Here is a 26,602-nt window from a genome sequence, read left to right as displayed (position 1 = left end):
GCGTCATCGTCGTCGTTTTTCCCCTCTGTGGTTCCTCCACCTCCTGCATGCACTGAGGGGGGGGGGGGGGGGGGGGAGAATGCAAGAATAAGAACACTTTGCAAGGAAATGATGTGCCTCCTCCGGTTGCCCGGAACCGCAGCAACGGTGAAAAACTCGGTTACATGATCGAAAGTGATCTAATTAGGAACGAACGTCGAAACATTCCGCGTTCCACTGTTCGTCATTGGGACGGGGTGATATTTTCCGTCACGATTTTCCACCACCCCGGCAGCATCCTCGCTCGTACCCAATCTACCCACCCACCCGGACACATATTTTCGGCGTCTTCTGTGTGACAGACATTGTGTTTGACGCTCGCCACCTCCCCGTTGAATGCCATTCCTCTTTTCCTTCCTAGTGCCTTGTGTGTGTGTGTTTTGGGGACGTAGAGTTCCGCTCTTGACAACTCATTTTCCACTACCAGACTAGCGGAGAAGAAGATGAAGAAGAGAGATTTTTTTTTTTTCCTTCACATCATCATGCGTGTTTGTGTGAGTGAAAGTCGTGTGTTTGTTTTTCTTTACTTAGCTGCGCTATCTTTCAGGTTCGAAACCTTCCTTTCGGCGTGCTGAATTTCCCTCCTCTGGCGGACGTCTTAGTTTTCCTTCACCAGCCGTGAATGATTGATGAGCGAACACATGTTTCGGGTGTTGGTTGCGTGACGCGCAACCGGACCCACACAAAGAGTGACAGAGTGAGGAGGGAGCGGGAGAGGGAGACAGACCAATCACGGACAGAGAAGCTGCTGCCTTATCCACGGCGCTTGTTTTACCTTCATCGAAAATACACAAGAAACTAGAGACAGCGATCGGTTTGAAGATTAGAATGTGCGGGACCCCAACCCTAAATCGAACCGAACTTCCTCCTTTCAAGCGTCCAAAAACCCATTTAATCCTCATTTTCACGCGCCTTCTTGTCCGTTTTCGGTCATTTTTTTTCATGGAGTGGAATCGAAACGAATGGGGAAACATATTTTAAACCAGTTTCAAGTGGGGAAAATTCTTTCGAGACCTTTTTCCCCATACATTTATTCACGTACCCAACGCATTTCTGAACCGGATCCTATCGAGCAACAAACACAAATGTGATCACATTCAGAGAACATGGTAAACATCAATCGAACAACATAGTTTTTCTTCCTCTTCCGTCGTTTGAAAATGTTCACCAATTTTTCAAAATTTCTTTTCCATCAAAATAACGCATCGTTCGCGGCCCAAAACAGTCGAGCTTCCTAATAGCACGAGCTAGTTAACATGCACCGCCCATGTAATCAAGTCGATCGGGCTCATTTCTTAAGCTACTGCACACACACACACGCACAAAAACCGTTCTTGGCTTTCGAAACAAAAAAAAAACGCCATGATGAATTGGTTGACATGTTGCGATGCGTAAAGATTAAGAGAACATTTGTAAAGACTTTGTAAAACAACCATTTATTCCGCGGCAGTAAGCTAGCTGCACGGGGGCAGCTAGGAAACACGTCTACATAATTCGATGAAAACAATAAGTAATGTTTGAGTGGTGTGGTAAGTCGTTAGTTGAGATTGGGGAATCAAAATGACAAGAACATAAGCTTAAAATGTGTTCAAAAATCGAAGCTGTTATTTAATTTGAATAACTAGTGGAAAATTGAAAGAGAAAATAATAAAAATAAATGCTCATAAATAAAGAGCAGAAAAAGAAGTAAAGAGAGATGACAAATGTGTTCATTGAAATCAATAAAAAAAAATGTAAATTAATCAATAAAAGATTATATAAAATGAATGGATTTTTCATGTCTGAAACAACTGTAACTTAATACCAAAAAAACCAGAATTTGAGAAGAAAAATAAACGAAAAAAGGAGCAAACAAGAGTAATCAATTATCAACACATTTTGAAGCAATGAAATCAACAAACAATTCAATCAATCGATAAAAAGAATAATTATTAGGAGTATTAATGTGTTCGTGCGGTTTTTAACCAAAGTTTTGGGCTCTGTTTTGGCGAAATGGTAATTTATTCAATTTTCAAAATACTGTCCGTCACTTTCCACAACCTTCTTCCACCTTTCAGGCAACTTTCTGATCCCGTCGCGGAAAAAAGATGGCGGTTTGGCCGCTAACCAATCCTCCATCCATTTTTGCACTTCTTGGTGATTATGGAACTGCTGGTCAGCCAGGCTGTGTTCCATCGACCGGAACAAATAGTAATCAGAAGGAGCAATGTCTGGGCTATACGGCGGGTGGGGTAGGACATCCCATTTGCGTGTTTTTAAATAATTTTTAACGTGATCTTTTCGTTTGGTTGTAGCAGCTCATAATACACCACACCCAGCTGGTCCCACCAAATACACAGCATGATCTTCGCGCCATGAATATTCGGCTTGGCTGTCGATGATGTGGCATGTCCGGGGTATCCATACGTTGCACGACGTTTTGGATTATCGTAATGTACCCACTTTTCATCACCAGTCACTATTCGATGCAAAAATCCCTTCCGCTCTTGCCCTTGGAGCAGTTGTTCACAAGTGAACAAACGGCGTTCGACGTCTCTTGGCTTCAGGTCATAGGGCAACCAATTTCCCACCTTCCGGATCATTCCCATTGCTTTTAATCGAAGAGAAATGGTTGGCTGAGCCACTCCCAGTGTCTGTGCAAGTGTTTTTAGGTTTTGTGATGGATCTTCATCCAGTATTGCCTCTAATTCTCCATCCTCAAACTTTCGTGGTCCTCCGAAACTCTCCTCATCTTCCAAATCAAAATTGCCACTTTTGAACCGTGCAAACCACTTCTGACACGTTCGTTCAGCTAGAGCATGGTCACCACACACTTCTACCAAAATTTTATGACTTTCGGCAGCCTTTTTCTTCATATTGAAATAATGAAGCAAAACTCCCCGCAAAAACACATTATTTGGTACAAATGATGCCATGTTCGGTGCTCGCAGATACTTTGTTATTTACTATTTATCAAAATGACAGATAGTGGATATTGTAGCCCAATAATGACACTTCAAATTGGCAGTGTTGCCAGATTCAATAAATATGTACTAAATAAATGGGAGCATTAATACCAAAACCGCACGAACACATTAATACACCTAATAAATTAAAAAGTAATAGAAAAAATCTGTTTTTGATTTAACGCAGACAAAACGACGTGATCGAAAAGTAATAAATGAACCAGAAAATTATTTTATAAAAACAAGAGATTTAACATTTTTGTCCTATTTTTACACCTCTTTGAATATCTTTTTTTTTTAATTAAAAAAACTGACTTTTTTCTTAATTTTTCTCACCGTGTCTTGAAATTTCCTCTTTGTTTTTCACACATTTTGCAACATCTTCAGCAAAAGCAAGCGGCAGCTCGCTGACATATTTATGCGATTATGTGAATTTAACGATACAATTTTTCACTTCTTCTTTCCCTAGATATCGGCCCCAATCACACGTATTTGTTTTTCGCCAATTCACTCCATAAAACATCACACCGAGAGCGCTGCTGGCACGTTCGACGAAACATCTGTTGGATTTTAATTTCTGTTTGAGAGACGATTTTTGCTTCCCTCAATCCCGCCAGATGATTCTGGCGTAAGTCTACAACGCTACAATAAAGCTGTATTTGTAAAAAAAAAAGCCCCCCACATCAATAAAGAACATGTCGAGAAAAAGATGGACGAAAAGTCGTCCACGAGATGAACGTTCTCTAAACGGCAGCAGCCGGTTGGGTGATTTGTGTTTTCATTCATGGATTTATGATTCGTCATGTTTGACACGTGCCCCGCTGCGCTTCGTCGCCGGTTCTTCCTGTCTTCAATGTCAACCTGACAGACGAGAGCGTACACCCGTGTGCCGTGTCGGTCGCACACCGGCGTACAACTGCCGCGTTTTTGTTTGTTTAACAAGATGGTTTTGTGGTAAGCAAATAGAAAAACATTTATTCATACATCCATTTCAGCAGCCGAAAACCACAGAACTCCGGGGGAGGCTGGATGATCGGGGTGAAGCGAAGAATTTTCTTTCACAACATGCACCAGCTAACCCCTCCGCCCTACCTGATACGGGTGATCTGGTATAGGGGGCAATAAACTTATGGAAAGCGTGCTCTCGTTAGGAAAAGGGGAAATAACGTCCCAAAAAAAAAACGATGTTTGTATGCAACCGCAAACACATCGTGATGGTAGAGAAATAGCTGAGGTCCAATGCATCATCATTAGAGCAGATAACAGATATTTTTATAGGACTGTAGCGTGCACCCCGATCCACTAGTATAAACAATTAGCGTTAGCATAGGAGAAGCGTAGGCGTAGGATAAGAAATATAGTTAGTAAGTCATCAACCACCGAACCGACAACAGCCTCGTCCCAATTAATTAATATCGAGCGAACGGTTGTGGGGAGTGCTCGAAGCCATATGTTAAAAAGGACCGCGTCGGAACATATGTCCCCGCCCGTTCGACGCATCTCTGCCAACAGTTGGCTCGGCTTCTGATCGCCAAGTGACACACCGGATAGCAAACTCGTCAGCCTTCGGTTTTCGGAAGGCTTGTAGTACTCGATGACCGCCGTTTTCATCGTCACATATTTGTCGCTTGTTGCCGTGGTATTACACTTCGCAATGGTGGAGTGAAAGTGTTTGGCTTTGGTGCCCAGTGCTACGACAACCGCGTTAAACATATGTTTATCGAGCTTAATGCCGTTCATGCAAAATGCAGCCTCGAGACACACGAACCATATCTCTACGTTGTCCGCGTCAAACGGCGGGCACCACATTCGCGGGCATGATGCCGCGATCTCCTGTCCTTCTTCTTTGCAATCGACGGGTGGATTCATCTTCGGCGTTAAAAAAAAAAAAAAACGATTTTTTTTATGCACTGCACGGTTCGAATCACGTCGGGGTCACCAGTTTGGGAGTACTCGAGAAGGACGTTTCGGACGATATTAATTAATTGGGACGAGGCTGTTGTCGGTTCGGTGGTTGATGACTTACTAACTATATTTCTTATCCTACGCCTACGCTTCTCCTATGCTAACGCTAATTGTTTATACTAGTGGATCGGGGTGCACGCTACAGGACCTAAGATTAACCTCAAGAATTATTGAAATTTTTTCTTGGCATTTTAAATATTTTAGGTTTAATATCGAATAAGAATGTTTCCTCCCTGCTTAAAGCAATTGCCCAGAAGCGCCAAGAAGATCCATAAAAATTTATTATAAATTTAAAACATTGGAAAATTTCACCTTTCCCAGACTTGCAGCCATGCACAAAGTATATTCTGCTTCGAATCAATATTGAATTAATAGATGAGTAAACATCGTTCATCAAGAAATCAATTGTTGACCTTCTTGAAATGATATTTTTATTGGCTTTAACCCTTTTTTTTCACGACCAGAATTCCAATTTCCTTCCAGAAGAAATGAAAACCGTTGGATTCCAAGCATACAGACTACAGAGAGAGAGAGAGACAGAGAAAAACAATCAACCAAACAAAGAAATAATCGAAGGTTTGCTACCTTATCGGAAAAGTCCACTCTTTCCAAAGAATTTCAACATCAGTTTCAAGCGAGAACAAAGGAAGAATTTCTTCCAAATCGAACAGCACAGCATAAGAGTCTTAGAAATCAATTGTGTGCTTCCCTTGCACAACATAAACAGACAGTGAGCGGGTGCTATAAAATTTAAACAATAAAATTGCCATAAATTCGCCCTCCCCATGATGGATGGTCCATTTCCCGGCAGGGTAGCAGAGAATGAGTGGCACATCGTATTTGTGAGCATTTATGATCGTTTGCAAACCAGAAGCTGCTACCTAAACCATTGCCTGGAACTTGATCCATTTATTTTAGCTCGTGTGTTATCTGGGGACAGAGTTGGTTGAATTTATATTTCATTTTTTAGTACAACATAGAAGAAAAATTGTTCCTCTTTTCAATTTTTTAAATTTGGCAATCCACTTAAACGATGCATTTCGATGAATGTCTTAAAAAGAGTAGGGGAAAAACCCTCTACGCGGCAGACATTTTCAAGCAAAATTCAAGAGAAACCTAATGCACCTCACAACACACACACACACAACCATTGCGTCAGCATAATTTGAGCCATTTTGTAAACCAGCTGCAACCGCAGTTTTACAACGCGACAAACTGGGCTGTGTAAAATGAGGAAAAATGCCATCAGTAAACACCTACGGGCGCGTTTCTAATGCTTATGCCCAGTTTAAGCCTTTCCTTTTGTTGGGGGAAATTCCTTTTGTTGGAATTGTGCCTTTTCATCCTTCTACCTTCTACAACCGGAGAAGCCCGCAAATGGAATCACAACGATGATAGCAGCAATTCATTGTCAAGCGATGTTTTAAAACTCTGAGAAAAGCGTCACATGGCCGAAGCAAACGCGAACGAATGACGCAAGTTGCAAGAAAATGGCTACGCAAAAGCGGCTACGCAAAAGCGTGGGGTGCGCTGTGTCAAAGGGCGAATGAAGAGAGTAAAGTGAGCCGTTTAAAAATAAGCGAATAACCGTTGAAGAACTAAAGCCGATGTTATAACCCATAGTTTAACGCATTATAGCAATGAATTATAGCAACAGTTCATTTTCTATCCATAATGAATTTTCGATGTTCTACTGCATTCGCGAATTCTTCTATAGAAAGTGCTACATAAGTGCTGCAGTAGTCTAAGTTCGCAAAGCTTCTGTTGATATTTCAACCGCAGTCATTTCAAAAACCCGAGCTGCCAAGTAAACGCAGCATAGCATAGAACGGTCGCGGTCACCAAGGTAGCCGGAACTGGAAGTTCCACACAAACTGCTACCGCTGCTGTTGCTGACGATGCACTTCTGTGCTTCCTCACAATTTTCCATGCGCACCGAGTTGTCATACGACTGTGCAAACATAAGGCTACGTCCCTGCCTCGGTCCCTGCTCCATCCTTCACAGTCGCCCACGGCACAAGAAAACACACACACACACAGCGATGAACCTACCCGCCCGGAGAGGGTTGCATTCATAATTTCGGATGTTTACTTATGCAAAGCAAGCGTGCCATATTCATGCACCGATGCACATTGCAATCCATCTCCGCCCTTCGGCATCCTTCACTTCACCCTCTGTAGCTGCCTCTGTGACAGGTCACACTCCGTCACACACACACACACACACACCAGTTGACGACATTGCTCCAAAATGGCGATGAAACTCACCATCGCCGTCACTCACCGTCAACTAAGCCATTTCAACACTGCAACCGATCCACTCGCCGAAATGCTCGAAACGTGGAAAACTCAATTGCAAAATAAACCTTCACTTATTCGATTTTTCTTCCACCCCCGCTCCACCCACATCCTTTTGACACAACATAACCTCTAGTGCACTTTATCTGTCCACTTCTTGATCGACGTATTTGTCCAGTCATAATCGACTCGCAAAGTGCAAACGGTCGGGAGACCGAAACCGAATAAAGGCAATTAAATTTAGTGCGAAGACTCCAAACCACCTGGATATACACTTTTGTGCTAGGAAAAAACCCGGATGGACACATGTGACACAGTGTGACATGCGAACGAATATTTCCCCACCGATCCTTACCGGGGACGGGACGCTTCGATCGGAAGTGCTAAAGCCGGTGAATGTTTTGTGGATGTAGTTGAGCGCAGGGGATGCTCGGGTACGGGTAGGTTATTATGTGAATTAGGCAAACGAGTGAAACGTCAAGCCCCCGGGCTAGGTGAGCAATCTTGAATGGCCCGACGGGTAAAGTGCACTCACTGATTGGAATGTGCCTCGTCACACGGGCATCTGGCATGACAGCATTCGAGCAGACTTGCAGAGAGGCATACTGCGGCGAATAAGTGCATCATCATTAGGTTGCAGAGCGCATTGGAAAAGCGGAAAATGTCTGCTGTGCAACCTTTTGAACCGTGACAAAGTATGTGTAGAGCTGACAACGGAGCTTTTCCTTCCCAAAAAGAAAAATTTATGTTAAAAATAGTGTTTGAAATTTTCACTTCTTACAGTTTGTAAATCTCCAAAGACTACAAGGATGAGTAGGATTTGTCCCATTTTTAACCAAAGGGGTGATTCCTCAAAAAATTCAGTTTAAAAAACAGCTCAGTTGAAGATTTTTATGATAACTAAACTTACAACCAACAGCTAATAAAGGTTCCTTAAAGTGTCTTAAAATAAGAATAGAAACTCTATAGAAACTGAACACAGTTGTAGAATTTCTGAAGCGCTCAGAATTTCCACCGAGATACACTTTTCTTGCTAAACAAAAATGAATTGTAATTCTACAACGTTGGATTTTCTTCCAACAGTTTCCCAGAAAACACAACCACAGTTCGAGAAATAATTTAAATTCTTCCTTACCGTCTTGGCACCTCAAAACCGAACTAACCAGCCAACCAACACATTGTACTTCTGCTTTCGCTCCTGTAAAGCCATAAACTCATTCTGGCGCAGTAGTAAAGCAACAAATTATAGACATTGCGACAGCAGCGCAAATTCAAAAGCACGAGATAAAAAGCGTTCAGACGAATCAAGGACACTATTGTTGATACAAAAAAAAAATAAGCATCCCATCAGATGTCCTGCCCTTTTTCCAAAGATACTTCGAGTTTACCAAGAGCGAATTGAAGAGTGAAGCAGTAGACGATAAATAAAGAATTCATCTCCCGGCACATAAGGGCAACAAATACAGCCACACATGGTGGCCGTGTACCAGCGCGTCTGTAAATCTTCACAGTATATACAATAATTTCTTCATTTTGAAAACTAATCCCATGGTGGTAATAATTTCACTTCACTGTTATACAACATCGGTATCCTTTTCGCTATCGCACGGCCGCATGATGAAACGGAGGAAAACCCGGATCGCATCTTGGAATTGGCAGACGCATTCTAGAGTGTGTGTGTGTGTGTGTGTCCTCGGTCGCAACACACGAAACGGGGCAACAACAGGGCAGGGAAAATTTATTGCACCATTCACGATCCCACGCTGTCATTCGCCAGGATGAAATACCTTCGTGCTACGCAGGAAAATGCCATCCTGGTGGAGCTTTTGCACGGCCACCCCTAAACCGGACACACAAAACCGGAGACAAGAGTTTGGAAAATGAAGAAAAATTACTTGTCTAGCTGTTGGCGAGCGGCCAGCTTGAGTGGCTGTGAACGTGAACGACAAATATCGCTACGTTCTAATCTATGTCCATTAACGTGAGCAACAACAAAACAGACCTGATCTGATTGTGCCATTCCGAGAGCTGAGTCATATTTGTTGACCACAGGCTATCGTAGCAAGGATTCGCTCGGGTGCGAGGGAAAAATCAAACAGGTCTTCTGGTCGGTGCCGATTCTTCCACGCCTGATTCACACTCAATTGCATCCTCTTCAACCAGCCAGGTTTCGGTGAAAGATTATAAAAATATGCAAATTGCACCATTTTGCCCAGAAAAGTCCTTCCGACGATCCTTCCTGTTGTAGGGCGTTACCTACTTTAACTTTCAGCACTCTACACCACTGGAGGTTCATTATTCAGCAGGGCACGATTGCACTTGAACGGGATAACAAACCAACGCACAAAAAAAAAAGTGGTGAATGATAACGCTCAACTCGGCCACCTTTTAACTCGTGGCCACCTGTAGAACGGAAGGAAAATGGTTCTTGTGAGCAAGATGTTCAACGGTTCTACTCGTCCGGCAGAAGAACGCAACTGCAGTATGCAACTTTATGCACTGTCGTCCTACCAACTATGGGACGTTACAAGTAAGAGGAGAGTACATTGAAGAAAAATATTATTTTCCATAATATTTTTTACTGAAAATGAAATAACTTCCCAGGATGTTTTTCGAGCTTAGTTTAAATTACGAAGAGCCAAAATGCCTCTTCTGCATCACCTCAACACACATTCACGAGGAATAATTTTCCTCTCAAAAAGTAATTCAAAACCCCATTTCCATTCGATTGAGCTGTTTTCCCTCTTAATTCGACTCACAAAGCGTGTAAAACGTAATAAAACAAAAAACCCCCCGAAAATCACGTCATGCTTTCGTATCACAACCGTGACACGATGATTATTTTATCCCAGTTTCCCAATGTGTGTGTGTGTGGCTGTGCGGTTTTTACACTGCACACCACATAAACGCTCTTACGCGGTGGAAAAGATACAGCGAAAACGGCAAGATGCCAACCCCAACCGTGAACGACTGCACCAAACACTTTAACGATATTCCAACGACCGTGCCAGTCGTACCGCTGGCTGACTGACTGACTCGGGGTCGGGGAGTAGAAGGAGAAAGTAAATTTATTCATTAAAACACTCCCATTTCGCAAAAACCATCCACGCGCGTTTGTCAACCATTCTCCCACCTGCAGGTAAGCGCTAGGAACCGCGGAAGCACTTGTGCAATCGTGTGCCCCCCTCTGCTCGTAGTGCAGCAGCTCTTCTAGTGCCTCGATTCGAATTGATAAGCCACCTACAAGGTCTCGGCACTCGTCTCGGATGCATCTTTCCGATGCACACAACGTGGAATGATTAATTATTATTTATGTGTGGGGTTTGTGTGTGTTTCTTTCTTGCTGTCGTCGTTGTTGTACGGGCGTTTGGGAAGCTGTGTTGCTGCCGCGTTCCCACCAGGTTAGTGCTTAGTGCAGAACTTAGATCGTTTGCCCAACCGTTCAGCCAGCACACACACACACACGTCCGCTAAATGTGACACATTGCTACAAAAAACGGCAAGCAACCGGTGGTTTCTGTATCACCATGGCGTCGTGGCTCTCCCATCGGCTTCATTAGTATTCGACTTCGATTAAGATTAATGTACGTGAGAGCTGGTGCAGCAGCAAACGCTTTTGTGTTTTGTTTGCACGGGAACGCGTATCGGAATGCATACCTGTACTGACTACCAGGAGAATTGAGCACGTTATTGCATCGTTATCGACGGTTCTCGGATACGTCTTATAAGCAAGGGAAAATACTTAGATATTTGCAATATTTTAAATTCCTTTTTAAAATGATAAAGATTCTTTAAGCTTTTCCAAAAATGAACAATTGCTCGCAAGAGATCAGTTAGAAATTGTTAAAACCATTTATTTATACATTTACCAAACTAGCGAAATAGCACAGAAAATAGTGCCAACCACACACAACGGCGCGTAATAAATTGGCAATAAATTAGACGCATTCGAGACTAACTCATAAAACGTCCCGAGCGCACAGCGAAAGCGAACGAAAACACGCATGAAATAGCGCATTTGCCGTTAGGAGTTAATTTAAATTTATGTTGCTTTTAATAGGCCCTAATAAGCGGCAGAGAGTGGCAAGCGAACGCACGAGCGAGTAAAAAGCAGTATTCCTGATTTGGTGCTATGACCAGGATATTAATATTTTAAATACGATAATATTCGCTACTTTCATAACTCCATTTTGATGGGGGAGCGCTTTCCAGTCTCGTCTAAGCAGCTTCACAAAAATGGCGAAACGCAATGACCTAATTCAAGGAAAGCCTCTCGCTCGAAGAAACAATCAATCGCTGCAATGATTTTCAATAGAACGGCTCCTTAGCCACCATTCACGAACCAGTCTTTATTCAATCAATACTTAACCCCTTCCCGACGCATTCAAGAAGTATTTGATTAGCTTGCACCAGAAATGCATACAATTATGTCGCAAGGGACGCTCTCTAACCCACCACTAACCGACATCAGGGAAAAGCTCGAACCAAACATGAACGAAAAACTTACGAGATCGATCGATTATGGAAAATTCGAACCCATGTCGGGTACGGAAAAATTGTACGGTGCTGTGCAAACGGGGGGGGGGGGGGGGGGGGGGTGAGGGGATTTACACCCACTTTCACTAGAAAGTAAAAACAAAGCCGGTAAAACTCGCTGTACAGTCGCTTTTGCTGCAAAAGAATCGATCTTCTAACGATAGGATGGTTGGGTAATTGACTAATTACCGATAATCACAGTGCATTGCACCGTGCCGTGCAGCGCTATTTAAAATGCAAAATAGATGCTATTCATCATTACCGTCCCGAGACTTGGTAGAGGACCCTCCCTACGGGATATTGAAGCCAGATTGTGGTTATAAATTTTACGCCTACCAGAGTCAACTGGCTGGATCTCGTACCCATGGTTTCGAATAATCGTCAAGCAGCTCTGGATTGTCAATTTGTACACACAAATAAAATGGCAGCTGGACGCTATCCTTCGCCGGAATGTAATAAAGGCCATGTTCCGGGAGTGTACACCATGGTTGATATCGTAGCACCAGATCCGGAGCACACCAGATGGACATAAACTGGGTCAAATCTGCGCTCAACGTTTTGATGACACTGAATCCTAAGCGTGACCAGCGTGGAAAATAAAACCATGACAATATATCCAATCATCGTTAAAATTCTTACTTACAACGAAACAAAGAAATCCATGCGCGGACTCTCTACGCTGAGGCGAACTTACGGCTAGAGACTAGAGTTTTATGAAGCTCCGACACAATTTGTCGTCTAGCGTGGTAATGGCGAAGTTCGTTTCCAAAGTTTTGCAATTGATTTAATTTTTGATGTTTTGATGCGCAGCAACGGAAACGTAAGCTTCGTTTTTCACATCTACAAACAAGAAGCAGAAGATGTTTTAGAGCACTCCTAAATCCATCGACTTTGCCAATTTTGAGGGAAAATATGTGTGTGTTTCCTCTGATGAAGGAAACTATTCCAAGAATACGTTTAAAAGAAATTGTTTAACCTAACTTTTGCACTGTCTTGTCTTCGTACATCAGTTTCTGCGTGAAAGCGGTCAAGGCGATTAACTTCCGGTTTTGTATCTACCACGCCACTAGCAAGCATAGGTCAAAAGCTTCGTCCACCAGCAGTCTACACAGCAGACGAAAGGTTATGAGCAAAGTTTTCCATCGACAAAAAGGCCGTAATTCGAGGAAGCTAGTAGGAAACTTTTTTGTCATGCAGCCTACTCTCGCCCACCTTTTAGTCCAGCCAAACAGCCACGTACGGAACAACGGCAAAAAAAATCTTGTCTGATTTACGACGAGAAGAGTAAAGTTACCGGAGGAGTTGTCTTGCTTTCGGGTCAGTGTCATGATACAGGGGCAACGAAGTAGAAAAGAATCGGACAGGACGTGTTGACTCCCCGGAGAGTGCATTGGACACCCAGATTGAATGTGACTGGCTGAACTTCAACCGAAGCGTGTTAAGCGACACATTTACGCTACAATGTTGCTGTATTTAAGGTGATGTAACTACTGACCACGAACCGTCCACCTTGTGGTGGACTCTACGCAGACAATGCGGCGAAAATTGCTTCTCCTGCTGGGGCTGCTGCCCTTTTGCGTTTCAAGACACAATTCTCCAAATCCGATTGGAAGGGTGTGTGTGTGTACTCTACTTTCGAACACCACTACTGGATGCTGAGATGCTCCCATCTAGGATCATTCAATTATCGATGCGCCATGCTTCCGTTCGCACACGTTAGGGCGTAGTTCTACAATTATCCCATTATCTGCAACCCAGACAGACATTAAATTACACACCATCTTACAACCCCTGTTGTGGGACGTGGAAGCTTTTCCGAGCTTTCCATAGACCAGCAGAAGCAGCAACAGAAGCATTGATGTCACAAGCCCGGAACACTGCCAGACAACGGCGTTATTCATGACAGCTTTCTCCAGTTGCTTATCGCCGGAAGTTCCCATTATCGATGGAATGGATGTCGCTATCGGGTGTAGCGGAAAGCGATTGGATTCAGACAGTAGGTCGGCAAATTATATCACGCCAGTCGGAACTGGTTTTACAATCAATTGGGCCACTCCCTGATCTTTTTTTTTTTTTTTTTTTGTGACATCAACATCAGCAAAAGTGTCCAGTAATTGGATTAGAACTATACTGGTAGATGTCCATTGAAGGAGTGATCCGGTGACATTAGGCAATAAAGTTGCTGGTCTTCCCACGGTAGAGAAGTTGCAAATTTACAATTTTAAAATTGCTATAGCTCAGAGGTTAATCCCTGAGAACTAGTGTGTTTGATGATATCTGAAGTGATGTCTTAACCTTGCCGAGACCTAACCCCAGTCTTTTCCAGTTATCTTTAACCGTTATCTTCCAACCGAAAGGCTTTCATCCATAAGATACGCTTTTATGACATCAAATGTTCCTGTATTAACGCCCATGTTGACTCCAAACAAACGCCGTACAACACCGCCATGTTCCAAGCAATCCTGGGCCACGGAAATCTTCGCACCGAGAAGGCTAAACAACATATTTATTGCTCTTTGATCTTGATCGCACTGCTCAGGAAGCGTGTTTACGGAAAGCGGTTTCCGTTACAAATAGTCCACCCTCCCAACCGGCCCGTACCACACACCAAGGATACAACTCTTCTTCAGGCTACAGGTTTGCCACCCGAATTCGTGCGAAATACGCACACAACCCACGATAGCGGACGCGTGTAAACGTAACGTTTGCGGAGCGCTTATCATCACTAACGCATCGTTCTCACACACGCACACAAAGGGCTTTTATTTGTACGATAAACTACCTTCAATTCTTCCGATTTTCCTAACCCACCATCGAGCAATATTTTCGCGATTCTTTTATTTTCCTCGCACTGACACTCTTGTCCTGAAGCATAAAATCACAAAGCTCCCACACACAGGGCGCAAGTTGGGGAAGGCTCATAAAATCCCATAGATACCACACATCACACCCTCCAACATATCGGTGAAGTGAAAGCTGCCAGCTAACACTGGCACACTCGGCAGAGCAAAACAAAACAGCCAAAAACAAACAGCGACCCATAACAAAATAATGTCCCTTTTTTGCCTGCGGCCTCGCGCGAGAATTCGGCCAGCTTTGGGGGGGAGGGGGGGGGGGGAGGTTAATATTTTATCACAACACAAACCCGAGTGCCGTTGGGATGTGTGCGAAGCGCGGATAACGCTTTTCAGGCATATAAAAGGCAAATCCTTCCACAGTGCAGCACATGGGCTGGCACATAGGGCTGGCATTTCCTTTAATCTTCCAGTTCGTTACCTTCTCCGGCACGCTGGAAACACGGCTACATTGACGCGCACAAACACGCAGCATCGCTTCGGTTGCGTCCGTAGCTTAGCGTCTGGTAGGTTTGATGAGTTTGCCCAACCAAAAGCAAAAGGGGAAAAAATGGAAAAAGCAAATCAAAAATATTAAAATCATCACAACCGACCGGTAGAAGGACCCAGGAGGATGATCCGTCCAGTTGATGATGATCACGCCGCTACAGCACGTTTCGTAAGTAATTAAGAGCCGCGTGGAAGGGCTTTTTGCAGGATGAAACGGTTTCGACTGGGCACACCTAACGCGTGTCCATTACACCAACGGACGAAGAAGCCAGCATACACACACAGAGAGGCAAACATTGGGATAATCGAAAAGGACCAAATCAATTTCGTTCCCGCACGGGGCTGTGAGTATGTGGATTAGCGCAATCGTACTCGCCCAGTGATTCATTTATCTCAAATGTGATGGAACCCTCGGTCGTCACGTACAGAGCGAGGAGGTTGGATCGATCGGTTCAACCCTTTACGGGTTAGTGGGCAGATAACCGCGATATAACCGATACGCATACGTAATGACAGTATCCGGATCGTTCGTGATACACCCGTCTGGACCCGTTTCGATTGGGAATAAATGTATTGGCGATTAGAACACACTCATCAAATGGAATGGTTTGTTAAAGTGATAGGCAAAAACGACCGTAGAGAGTATCCTGGCCAGAGGCATTTTCATTATGTGAGTGACTGTGACATGTGAAGCACAAAGTTAAACCGTAGAATTAAACTTTCTATTGACCAGCAGAAGAGTTGTGACGTATCACAATAGAAGTGTTACTATCGCAATTATTCCTAACCCCTGAAGGATCCTAGGACTTTGAGCTTATTGACTGACATTTGCCTCTTTAAAGCTAGCTACGAAAAGAGAGGCTCCTTGATGTAAGGTTGCAGTTATGTATGTTACCGAACCTTCTACCATCCTTGTATCTGTCCCTGTTTCGACTTCATCACTTCACTATGTGCTATAAATGGGCCCGTGTTATCGCGGATGCTCATTAATAATATGTATCCGCATGTTAAAGTCGACATCTTCCCCACCTATGCATATCTCAGGAGATTAGCGGCGCATTAATACACACTTCAACACACTTCTGGTCAACAAATGTTGATACCTACAAGGTGTGCTTGTCTGTAACCTCGTCAGCAGGATTACAAGATTAAATCAAGCAGTGTGAAAATGAAGATGTGATGAATTACTGGATGTTGGCAGTAAGTTCAAGCCGGCATTCGATTAATTATTAATCAACACTCATCAATTCTTCAGCCCAGGAAGTTGCTTGGAGAGTTCCGACAGTGTTTTCTGTGTAAATTTGTAGCCTGCTATTGTATAGTGTACATATTTTCGAGCAAAACAAAACTATTCCAAGTACCTGCGCCGAACATGTGATTGAAAATTCCTTTTTGCTGCCATTCGAGTTATCACCACTAGCAGCAGGGTTTCTTTCCCACGCTCTCTCGGTGTGAGTGTGTCATAACTCATGTCGAACATCATCAACTAACCGAAAATCTTCTGCTCCACACTCCATTACTGTCACCAGTACCCTCCTCTTCGGTGACATTTTACTGGATGCGTAGTAATGGAGCAAAAAGACGACGTCTAGAAGGACTGAATAAAAAGGCGAATGTCGCCATTGAGTAGCGCAAACGTCGAACGTTGGAACTGCAAACTCACAGACATTAGAAGTAGTTCATTTTTCCCACCTGATACAATGCTCCGATTGGTACCGTGGTACAGGCAGATCACACGTACGATATACCGTGGACCCTGCTTTCACCAGTGTTGCCCCTCGCTCTCTCTCTCTCGTCGTCGTCCGATCGGATCTCCTGAGGGACGACGACATCATTGTGAAACGAGAGAAGATTGATGTACCTCGCGACCAAGCTACCACGTACAATCGAACATCATTCATCCCGAGATACACGTGGAGCACACACACACACACCAACCATATCAGTGGTACCAGCAGCAGTACCAGCCAGATTCACGAGATAACTAATGATAACCGCCCATGTCTAGTCTTCCACCTGCAAACAGCGGGGAAACCAACATTGTAGCATGGACCACGAAGCGAGAATAAAGAAGAAAAAACGCTACCCAAGTAATTCAATACACCATCATCATCCTTCGCTTTGCCAAAGTAGATGCAACGAGCCAAATGGCGCAGTAATGGGCGGCGTGATTCGGTTCGATATGCACCATTTTGTGTGGTCATAATGGACGATGCCTCGCAAAACGCTTCTGAATATGCCAATCCCGACAGTGCAGAAACGTCGTCAATCCATTTGTCATCCCGTACTGGTCTCTCTCTCTCTCTCTCTCTCTCTCTCTCTCTCTCTCGCTTTGCCCGGAGCATCAATTATCGTACGTCCGCAAAATGGATTCGGTGCGCTCCCGCTCTTCGAACGGCATGTGGAAAAACATGTCCCGAAATGTGCGGTAGAGCAATCGGTCAGGCGGAAGAAGGCGAACATGGGCGGGATGTGGAATACATAGGAGTAAATTTAAATCGACATCACATACCACCTAGAATAATTTGATCATGCATCCAGATCGCATGATAGGTAGGTGGTAGTACCCGCCGGAACATGCCGCAATTAATTACAGCGTGGTGCATCTCTCAGCGGCAAAACAGTGGCGTCTTCTGACCGCTCGAATGACCACTCGTACTCTCCCATTTTCAAGAGGGAAGCGAAGAGCTTGGGGAGGGCTCATCAATCTCGAAGAACACTCCACCCGTGCATCATCGTCACCGTCATTGACGATCGCGAACGGACATACGTTTCATTTCCTTGGCAACGGACTGACTCTGGTGGTAGAATATTAATGAGCAGCTAGGTCGGGATGCGAAAGGTTCGCTAGGTGCTGCAGGAGGAGGTGGTGTAAAGATGACATTTTAGTGCATCGCAAAAAATTTTCCTCAGTCGAGCCGCGAGAGTGATTCATGGTTGAGACACGTCGCTAACTAAAGAACCACAGGTGGCCACAATCGTCGATGCTGCCAGGGAACGTTTCATCTCGGCCGCGCACGTGTTGTCTTTGTAGTCTAATGATTCTTGATGTTGTCTTGATAGTCTAACGATTCTTGTAGTTGTCTTGGCATGATTCACGGGTTTGTCTTGATATTCTGACGGTTATAGGTCTGATTCTTGTTATTTATTGATAGACCAATGATTTTTTTTTTTGTTGCTATTTGGGTAGGTGGACAATGCTTCGAAGTCTAATAATTGTTGGAGTTTGATTAGAACATAGAAGATTGAGAAGTTTTGATAGGCAAACATTTTTTGGATCATCATGAAGTCAACGCAAAGCTATATCCGGATATTTGGAGCTCTTGAAGTGGTACAAAACTAGTCCAAGTTGGACACCAGAAATGTTAATTCCAAAAAAACATATAATAGAAGACTCTCCATAGTCCATCACCTTACAGGACTTAGTGTCTAAATGGATAAAATTGTATCTTCAATTTCCATTCAACTCTATGACTCTATCTTCCTTTGCACTACTCCTCTGGGAGCAAGGCAACATCACATCACTCCAGCCTTCGCATTACTTCACAGTTAATCGTTCATCTCCGCTTAGAATTGCGGGCACATCGATCATCCTAAGGTCTCGCACCGATTCCTGCATCTCCCTCCTTCAACACTAATTATCCTCCACTCTATGCGGTGCTATCTCACGTGCATAGTAGGTCACCTCACCAACACACAAGATTAATGCGTTTGCTGAGCGATATCTCGCTCGATTATCCCTTTCTGTCACCGGCTCCACCGATATTCCCTACGACAACTCTACTAACGATCGGAGCCCATTGCATCGAAAAACCCTGCAATTATTGCAAAACTCCCCACACATCTTCAGCGTTTCCTTGCTTTCTTTCGCTAACACACACCGAAACATTCCTGTCGTGGAAGGAAAAGGGTCACAATTTCCTGCAGCGAAATGGTATAGCGAAGTGACAAAAAACTGGCTTCTCGGCTAGTTAATGTCGAAGGGTCCGGCACTGTTTAAATGAGGCCAATTAAAATGGGTCATCCGGTGTGGTACGGGCGGCAGAAAAACATGGGATTTTCCCCCCTTCGCTAACGGCAACCATTTATCGGTGAGTTTAAGGGAATGCATTATTAATACCGACCTGGGAAAATGGAGGGCTTTTTCCCACTTCCTGTCGAACAGTGGATCGTCCCTTTCCTTGCCACGGAGAAACCTATTACACTCTCTCCGTATTTTTGAAGATCTGAAGGAGGACTATCGGTGTAGTATGGGAACACAGGACATACGGTTTAGCAGGATATGTGTCATACGATGTTCATGAGTATACAGTTTCGGGAATTATGTCATACTTGTTTGGTCCTCGCTTTACGACGTACTCATCCCACGATCAAACAACGCCACCCACGAGTCCTGGATCAAACAACGTTATTTAAACTCGTCTGATTAAAACAGAACCCGGCGTAGGGTTAAAATTCCGATATTAAGTTTTTCTCTTTGGAGAAAACCCTTTGCCCTCAGTAGATTTTGGGAATTTCCTCAAACCCAGATTGGAAAAAAACTCCTTTTTTCTTGCCCTGGTAACTGTTTTCGAAGCCGGCGTTGTGGTTTCGAACCGCACTTGCAAACCCTTTTTTGCCATTTGAGGCTCCGGTGAAAATTCCCCAAAAAGGGTCAGGAAAATATGTGACCTGGGTCTGAGGAAAATATTCTACTATCGGTACAACAACCAACAAAAAAAAGTGGGTCCTCCAAAAATTGATACATGCCAGGCATGAAGGATTTATGTTTCTTTTTCCCACTTTTTTTCTCTTGCTGTGCCGAGACATGATTGAAAGGATTCTAGTTGATTTAATAACGAAACATGAAATAGTTTGTCGCCTGGTCTATCTGCACACTGCCCAATAAACTTCTACTCACCACTGTGATCGGATAGATCGGGTTCAGGATCGTGAACAGCAGGATATGGTTGGGGCGTGTCGCAACGTCACGCTTCCGGCGCGGTTCGTCTGTGACGTTGATGTTGTTGTTATTGTTCTGCAAAATGACAAATAGAAACAAAAACAGTGTTTGATTAGTTAAATTTCATTAATTCACACCATTCGGTTAATTCACAGATTCTTTTCATTTTTAAAATGAGGATACATTCCCTTCCATTAAATTAAATAGTACACAATTAATCAACACTACACAGGAAAAAAACGGGGTATAAAATAGAGACCGCGCGAATAAGAGACCGGGAGAGAATAAGAGTGTTTATCCTGTCGTTTTGTTTTGAAATTACGCTTCAAATTGAGTCTAGTCGAATGGCCCAAAAGATTTCCATGTCTCAATGAATGATGGCATGGAATGTGATGCTTTCCACCGTGAAACCACACGATCGGGACACACGTGTACGAAACGTTTCCCAAAAAAACCTTCTAAATTAAACAAAAAACCTTGCATGCGAGAGTAACCAGAGCCAGATAGTATAAGAGAGCGAGAGAACGAGAATCGAATCGTTTATTTATACGCGCGCCCATGCCGAACCGTGTTTAGTACGAATTTAACTATCGTTCAAATGTGTAATTTATTTTTAAAACAACGTTTTTCTCCCTGATGCGTGGTGTGTACGTACACACACACACCGCTACAGATGATGACGCCTGGTGTGGTGACGGAGAACATGGGCGAAAAATCAATACCAACTCACCCGAACCTAAACTCTCCGTTCGGCAATCAGTCACACAGCATCATTCAGTGAAAAATCCGTCCGCGGTAATGAAGCCGAAGCGAGCAAGCATTTCCACAAATCGGATAATTACGAACCTTTTTAAGAATTTTATTCACGGTTCATGGAGACTAAAACAAACAAGAAATCCCGTGCACGTCCTGATCGACGTGTTACGACGTCGGCCAACAAGTAAGCCAGCTGTTTCTCCGACTAATACCGGCAACGGACCGTTTTTCTTGGAGTCTAAAATTACGCCATTGGAGCGGTGCGGAGCCGAGATGCGAGCGAGAGAGCACAAGAGCACCGTTAACGCAGCACACGAGTTAGTTCGGCAGTAAAAGCCGGGTAAAAGGGAATGAAATCGTCTGACTAATTTATGAGACGCTGGCAGTTTTAGGGCCCCGTTTTTATCGGGAAAAAAGGAGTTTGAGTGTTTTTTTTTTGGCTTTAATAGGAAAAAGCGTAATAGACACGTACATGTTCTGTAATGACTAATGTGGAGGTATGAAAATCTTCTGAAATTCTATTATAGTGATTAAAAAGGCATGAGAAGCAGTCGTGTAAGGTGGTTCCGGGTGAGAGATAATGCTTTCAGAAATCCTTTGGAACGTGTTTCCCAGACATATTTGGAGCTTCTGGCCAGCCGTTTTTACAGTATATTATTGGAAAATACTGCTAAAGGCATGCAAATAATGAATCCTGGAAATCCTAGCTCCAAAAATTAGTTCTTGGATTAAATTCAACGAGGTTTGCTATAAAATGTGATGTGGAAAGAGAGCAGTAAATTGTGTTCCAGAATAAAACATATCCCTTTCAAGCGAAAAACAACTACACATGAATTCTTTAAACTGAAAAATCGACTCTCCCTACCGAATGACTAAGTTCATTAGAGCCTGGAAGAAATAACCATAAAATATTTAATCAAGGCAATTTGTTTTTTGAACCACCTACCAAAGAACTAACAACGATTTCTTCTAAACTTAGACTTAATGTTTGCTATGAGCTTCAATTTCCACAAACAATTGCTGTCCAATCAAAACAACAAGCTACTTCCAAAGTATCTTAAGTAACTGTAGTAACTGAGAGTCCCAAGATGAATAATGAATGCAACGGTTCTTTTCCCTGCGCCTGGAACAAAACTGGAACATATTCTACCGGAGACTCACTGGTGGAAAATGTTGTGCCTTGCAAAAAGGCACAATCATACAATCTCTTGTTACGCTTCACTTGGAGGAAAAACAAATCTTATCAACGCTGATGTTGCAAGTTTACCCTCGTCCGTCACAAGAAACGCAAGAAAACCAATGTTACCAACCACAAAACATACCCCTTCCAACAGAAACAATCTACGTCAAAAGACACCTAGATATGACGCTGATGAAAGGAAGTTACCGTCCCTGCTGTTCTTCCAGACCACCAGATCTTCCAGTGCACGCCATAATACCTCCCCAACCGCAACCAGCGAGATGGCAGAAGCACACGGGCTTTAATTATATTCTATTATTTACAGTAAAAACAACACCACCGCCACACCGATTTTCATCAGCAGTGCCAAAAACCTGAAGGAAAATTAATTTCTCGCACAAAACAACCCAATAAACAGGACAGACAGAGGAGAGGGAGCGTGCGAATGCCCGAACGCGCGCTCGGCGAGGTAATGAATTATTTAAAATAATCGTCAAGAAGGGCTTGGCGGTGGCCTCTGCCTAACTGACCCTGCTGCTCTTATTCCACGGGTGCTATTCGAGTGAGGTCTTAGAATCCCAACATCAAACGGTCAATTACGAGATGAAAAACAAATAGCAGCAGCATCAGCAGCTTTCGAGTGTGGCTTTGACCGCGTGTTGTAAGGTGGAGTTGCTGGAACATTTTCATGAATTTCATATCGGATTAATTTTGGGCAGGCAAGTTCTGCCACTGTGGAGCTGCTGCGGAAACGAAACTCTAAACAATGCTATTACAAAAACCAGGACATTTGAACGTAAGGATCTCTGTACACATTACTCTCCATTGGTATAATACACTCCCACGAGCATTAGACGGCACAGATAAGAGACACGGTAGTCTCGGTCTCGGTCTCCACTAACCGATACACCATAAAACGAAGCTCAATCGAATCGAACGCCATTTTTGATCGCTTTTTTCCCTCCTCCAAGCTTGGAAAGGAGCTCCGAGAACACAAGCACAAACTGTCATTATCAATCCATGTTCAATCGGCCACAATGCTTTCCTGCGGGTGTAAAGTTGGATGAGAGAAACAAGGACGAAGGAAAAACTAGGCCACAATCGAACATGTCGAGTAAAATCACAGGATATGGGTGTGTGTGTGTCGATGAAAAAACACATTTTCCGTTTATTCATCTAATGTCTACCAAACCGGAGCTGTGAGCGAATAACAGGAATCTACCGGATGTACGCCGCAGGATCAACGCCAGTAAACGACAGCTTCCACGAGCCCCCTAAAAAAAAACAAACGCACCAAAAAGGCAATCGGCCACAAAAATTTGGCTTTTTCCGATACTGTCAGCGAAATTTGAGGGACTCCTGGTTGCGTTTCACCAACACCCGCGCGATCACAGTTTCGGAGGCCGGGAAAGGGGCCAAATAAAATGGTGCGACCCCCACACATGGTGAGTGTGTTGTGCCGGGGCAGTTTTGTGTGGTTTGTTGTGGGAAAGGGGAGATTAAGAAACCGTTCAAATAGCGATTATGGATGACGATTAACCACAAACGGGCACGCACTTCTCTAGCCAACCGATAGCACCGGTATCGGAGCAAAAGCGTCATCCTCTCGACACGTCCAACTGTGTATGCGTCAGCACAATTGGGACGATTTTTCTGCTCGAAAATCGAAATTTCTACCATTCCATTGCCCGGCAGACCACCGGGCTAGGCTTCCAACTAAATACCTTGGGTCAGCAGAACCCATCATCGATGAAGCATGACAAACGTGTTTTCTAGCTGCAGGTTGTAATAGTATACAGGAGGATGGTTAGCAAAAATTGCCTCCCAAGTCCCGCAAAACCCACACCAGCACCACATTTCACCATTTTATCATCAGTTTTGGGCAAAATGATTCAAAAAGGTGCCAAAAACTGTCCGCCACAAATTTTATGCTGAATAATCGGTGCAGGAAGTGTAATAATTAACCACGAATGCAGGGTTTTACAGGTTGATAATTAAATGTCAAAATATGATTTTATTAATTCAATAATATTTTTGACAGGCTTTTGACAGGTCTAAAACACAAAGCAATACATTAATTTAAAATTTTTAAACCAAAGCTTTAGGTGGTGCTAGCGTATGCGGTAAAATGAACTGGTAGTAAAGCATGACTGACCATCACAGTCAGTGTTAGCCTTGCTGAATCTGTCATTTGAATGATATTTCAAATTTTGTTACTTGTTAGAGCGTTCGACGCCTTCCGGCAAAATATTAGCACCCAAGTGAGATGTCATGCTTAAAAAATAAACTTTAAAAATGCTCCTTTCGAAGAATTAATTTACAATTAAAAGAAAACTATTCCACTATTCACCGAATAAAACCCCTTACTAGTTACTTCTGTGAGCCACTGAAAATCTTTTTCTTTGAAAGCAAAAAACTACACTCGAAAAGCTTTGAATACATTAACAGCGCAATGTAGCCCCTAACTTTTGGCGCAGTTTCTTCGATGCGATTGTTTTGAAATGGCTTCCAGCCCCCAACCAGCCATCAACTTTTTACCCTTTTACATTTATTTCAAACCACTTTGGTACCTTATGGTACCTTCGGATTCGGGGAAACTAAAATTTGTGCGCACACAGCATCACCGAAGCACCTCTGCACAACCGTTCAGGCTCAAGCAATCAAGCTATGTTTTGTGTACATCAGAAGAGCAGTTTTCACAAATCGAGCAAAAGAAAGAAAAGAAAACAGCTGTAAAATGTCTCGCGACGCACTAGTTGCAAAAAGTTTTACCATCGTTTCAAAGCGTTCAGCGAGAACAAACACGCGAGAATAAAAAAAAAAAACAATAACTTGAACCACTTCTTCCCAGCTTCTATTACCCGGGAGCCAGCAGTTCAGCGCGCTCAAGAACTCTTGTTTCATTCAACTGTGTTTTGTCAAAAAATGTTCCACATCTTTTAATTAGGTGTGAATGTGATGCGGTGAGCAGCGAGGAGGGAAGAAGGTAAGCAAAACGAATTGAAACTTTTGCAACACGCTGCGGGACAGTTTGCCCTCAAAACGCTTTTAGCACAGTGGGAAAAAATGGGATCAAAAGTTTTCGTATCATAGTAAAAATTTGGAAAATTACAGGCAAAATTGGTAAAGGAAATAAAGTGATAAACCAAGAAATCAAAAGGAATTTAAAACTTTATAATAAAAAAAATATGACCATTGCTTATGCATCTGTTCCCCAAAATTACTTCGTGACTCCTCCTGAGTGGGAGCTTAATGAAATTAATAAATGTGCGAATATTAAGCACGACCATGCAGAACACATGAAGCCAACCCTGCCTCGCCCTAGGAACGAACGCGCACATCGTCGCCCATAATGAATTCTTGCAAAATTTATGCAAAAAACAGCTTTTCGCTCCACGTTCTTTAACTTCAATTACATTCCGCTTGAAAGTTTGCCATGTTTATCTTCAAAACAAATTCCAATAGCGTTCGACAACGCCATCATACAATCATTTCTTCGGGCACAGTCAAGTGTTTACAGACGAAACAGGACCGTAGCCACATTTTAAATAATGGATAAATCCCGAAACAGTGTAAACAATAAAAAAACACACACAATTCACAAACAAGTACCATCACGATTCCCGGAAATCCCGTCAACGTGTTTTCAAATCAAGTTTGAAGTTCGAGCACTCCATTCGAAATTTGTTAACCTTCACGGTAACTCCTTCAAAGTCAAAATTCTCAGAATTATGCTGATGTTTGTCAAACATCCTTTTCACCTTTTTTGGAGCAGTATTTTCTCCCGCCGGTCCTCATCTTCAAAATTGCCACCCGGAAAAAAGGTAACAGGACACACTTAATTCGATGCTAATTTGGGACTCCGTAATCCTTGATGATCCTAATTGGTGGGGTGACCTACCCGAGAGAGAGGGTGGGTAAGGGATACAGCTCTCAGCAGATAAATGGTGCAAACGGGTAATCCTTGCTCCCGGAAGGAATGCCAGGAAACTCTATCCTTCATTTGTTGTTGACCTGTTGCTTGTCATGCTGCGAACAGCCTTTCTTTCATTTGCTCAAAACTATCCTCAAAATTCACAACTCTGCGAAACCCTACGGAAAAGGGAATATTCCTGACGAAAAGCGTCAAAGTTGGAAAATGTCTTTACTCACACAGCCCTCCCCCCAGGGAAGCAGACAGGCAGGAGGTCCGTAATATTGGACCGAAAATGGAATAGATTTTAATTAATTTCTCACTTCAACTTCACAGCCACCTCAGCCCTCATAGTCGGTCAAACACTGCAAACGTGCTTTATTGTCCCTTTCTTCCAAAGTGTCCTTTTCCGTTGATTGGCATATTTTTCATTACGTCAAAGCGGTCGGCAACACGGTCTTCCTGGCACTTCCGGGGAGATCCGCTCTCATCGGGGTTTAATCTCCCCTTGGGACGCGCGCGCGCGCGCTTTTAATAAATTACTCCTAGGTCGTGTCTTTTAAGAAAGGATCCTTCCTTTTTCAGCAAAAAAGGACGAAAGAGAGACATTTTACACGCTTTCTGCTTTCGTCAGACTCTTGCTGACAGACACCACATCGGCTGGACGATGTAAAACAATCCAAG

General features: G+C 43.4%; 1 protein-coding gene across 8 annotated transcripts in view; it reads right to left on the bottom strand.

The window, feature by feature from the left end:
• The window catches only part of LOC126568130 (heterogeneous nuclear ribonucleoprotein L), a 171,837-nt gene that overhangs the window by 76,630 nt on the left and 68,605 nt on the right, over positions 1-26,602 (bottom strand). For all 8 annotated transcript variants that reach the window (XM_050224547.1, XM_050224549.1, XM_050224551.1 and 5 more), the window contains exon 2: positions 20,028-20,144. In XM_050224547.1, coding sequence (XP_050080504.1) covers positions 20,028-20,144 — 117 coding nt within the window. The remainder of the gene's footprint in view (positions 1-20,027; positions 20,145-26,602) is intronic.

This window comes from Anopheles maculipalpis, chromosome 2RL (assembly GCF_943734695.1).
Source record: "Anopheles maculipalpis chromosome 2RL, idAnoMacuDA_375_x, whole genome shotgun sequence".
Lineage (NCBI taxonomy): Eukaryota > Metazoa > Arthropoda > Insecta > Diptera > Culicidae > Anopheles > Anopheles maculipalpis.
The sequence above is the reverse complement of the archived record's forward strand: the minus strand, read 5'-3'. Positions and strand labels throughout refer to the sequence as shown.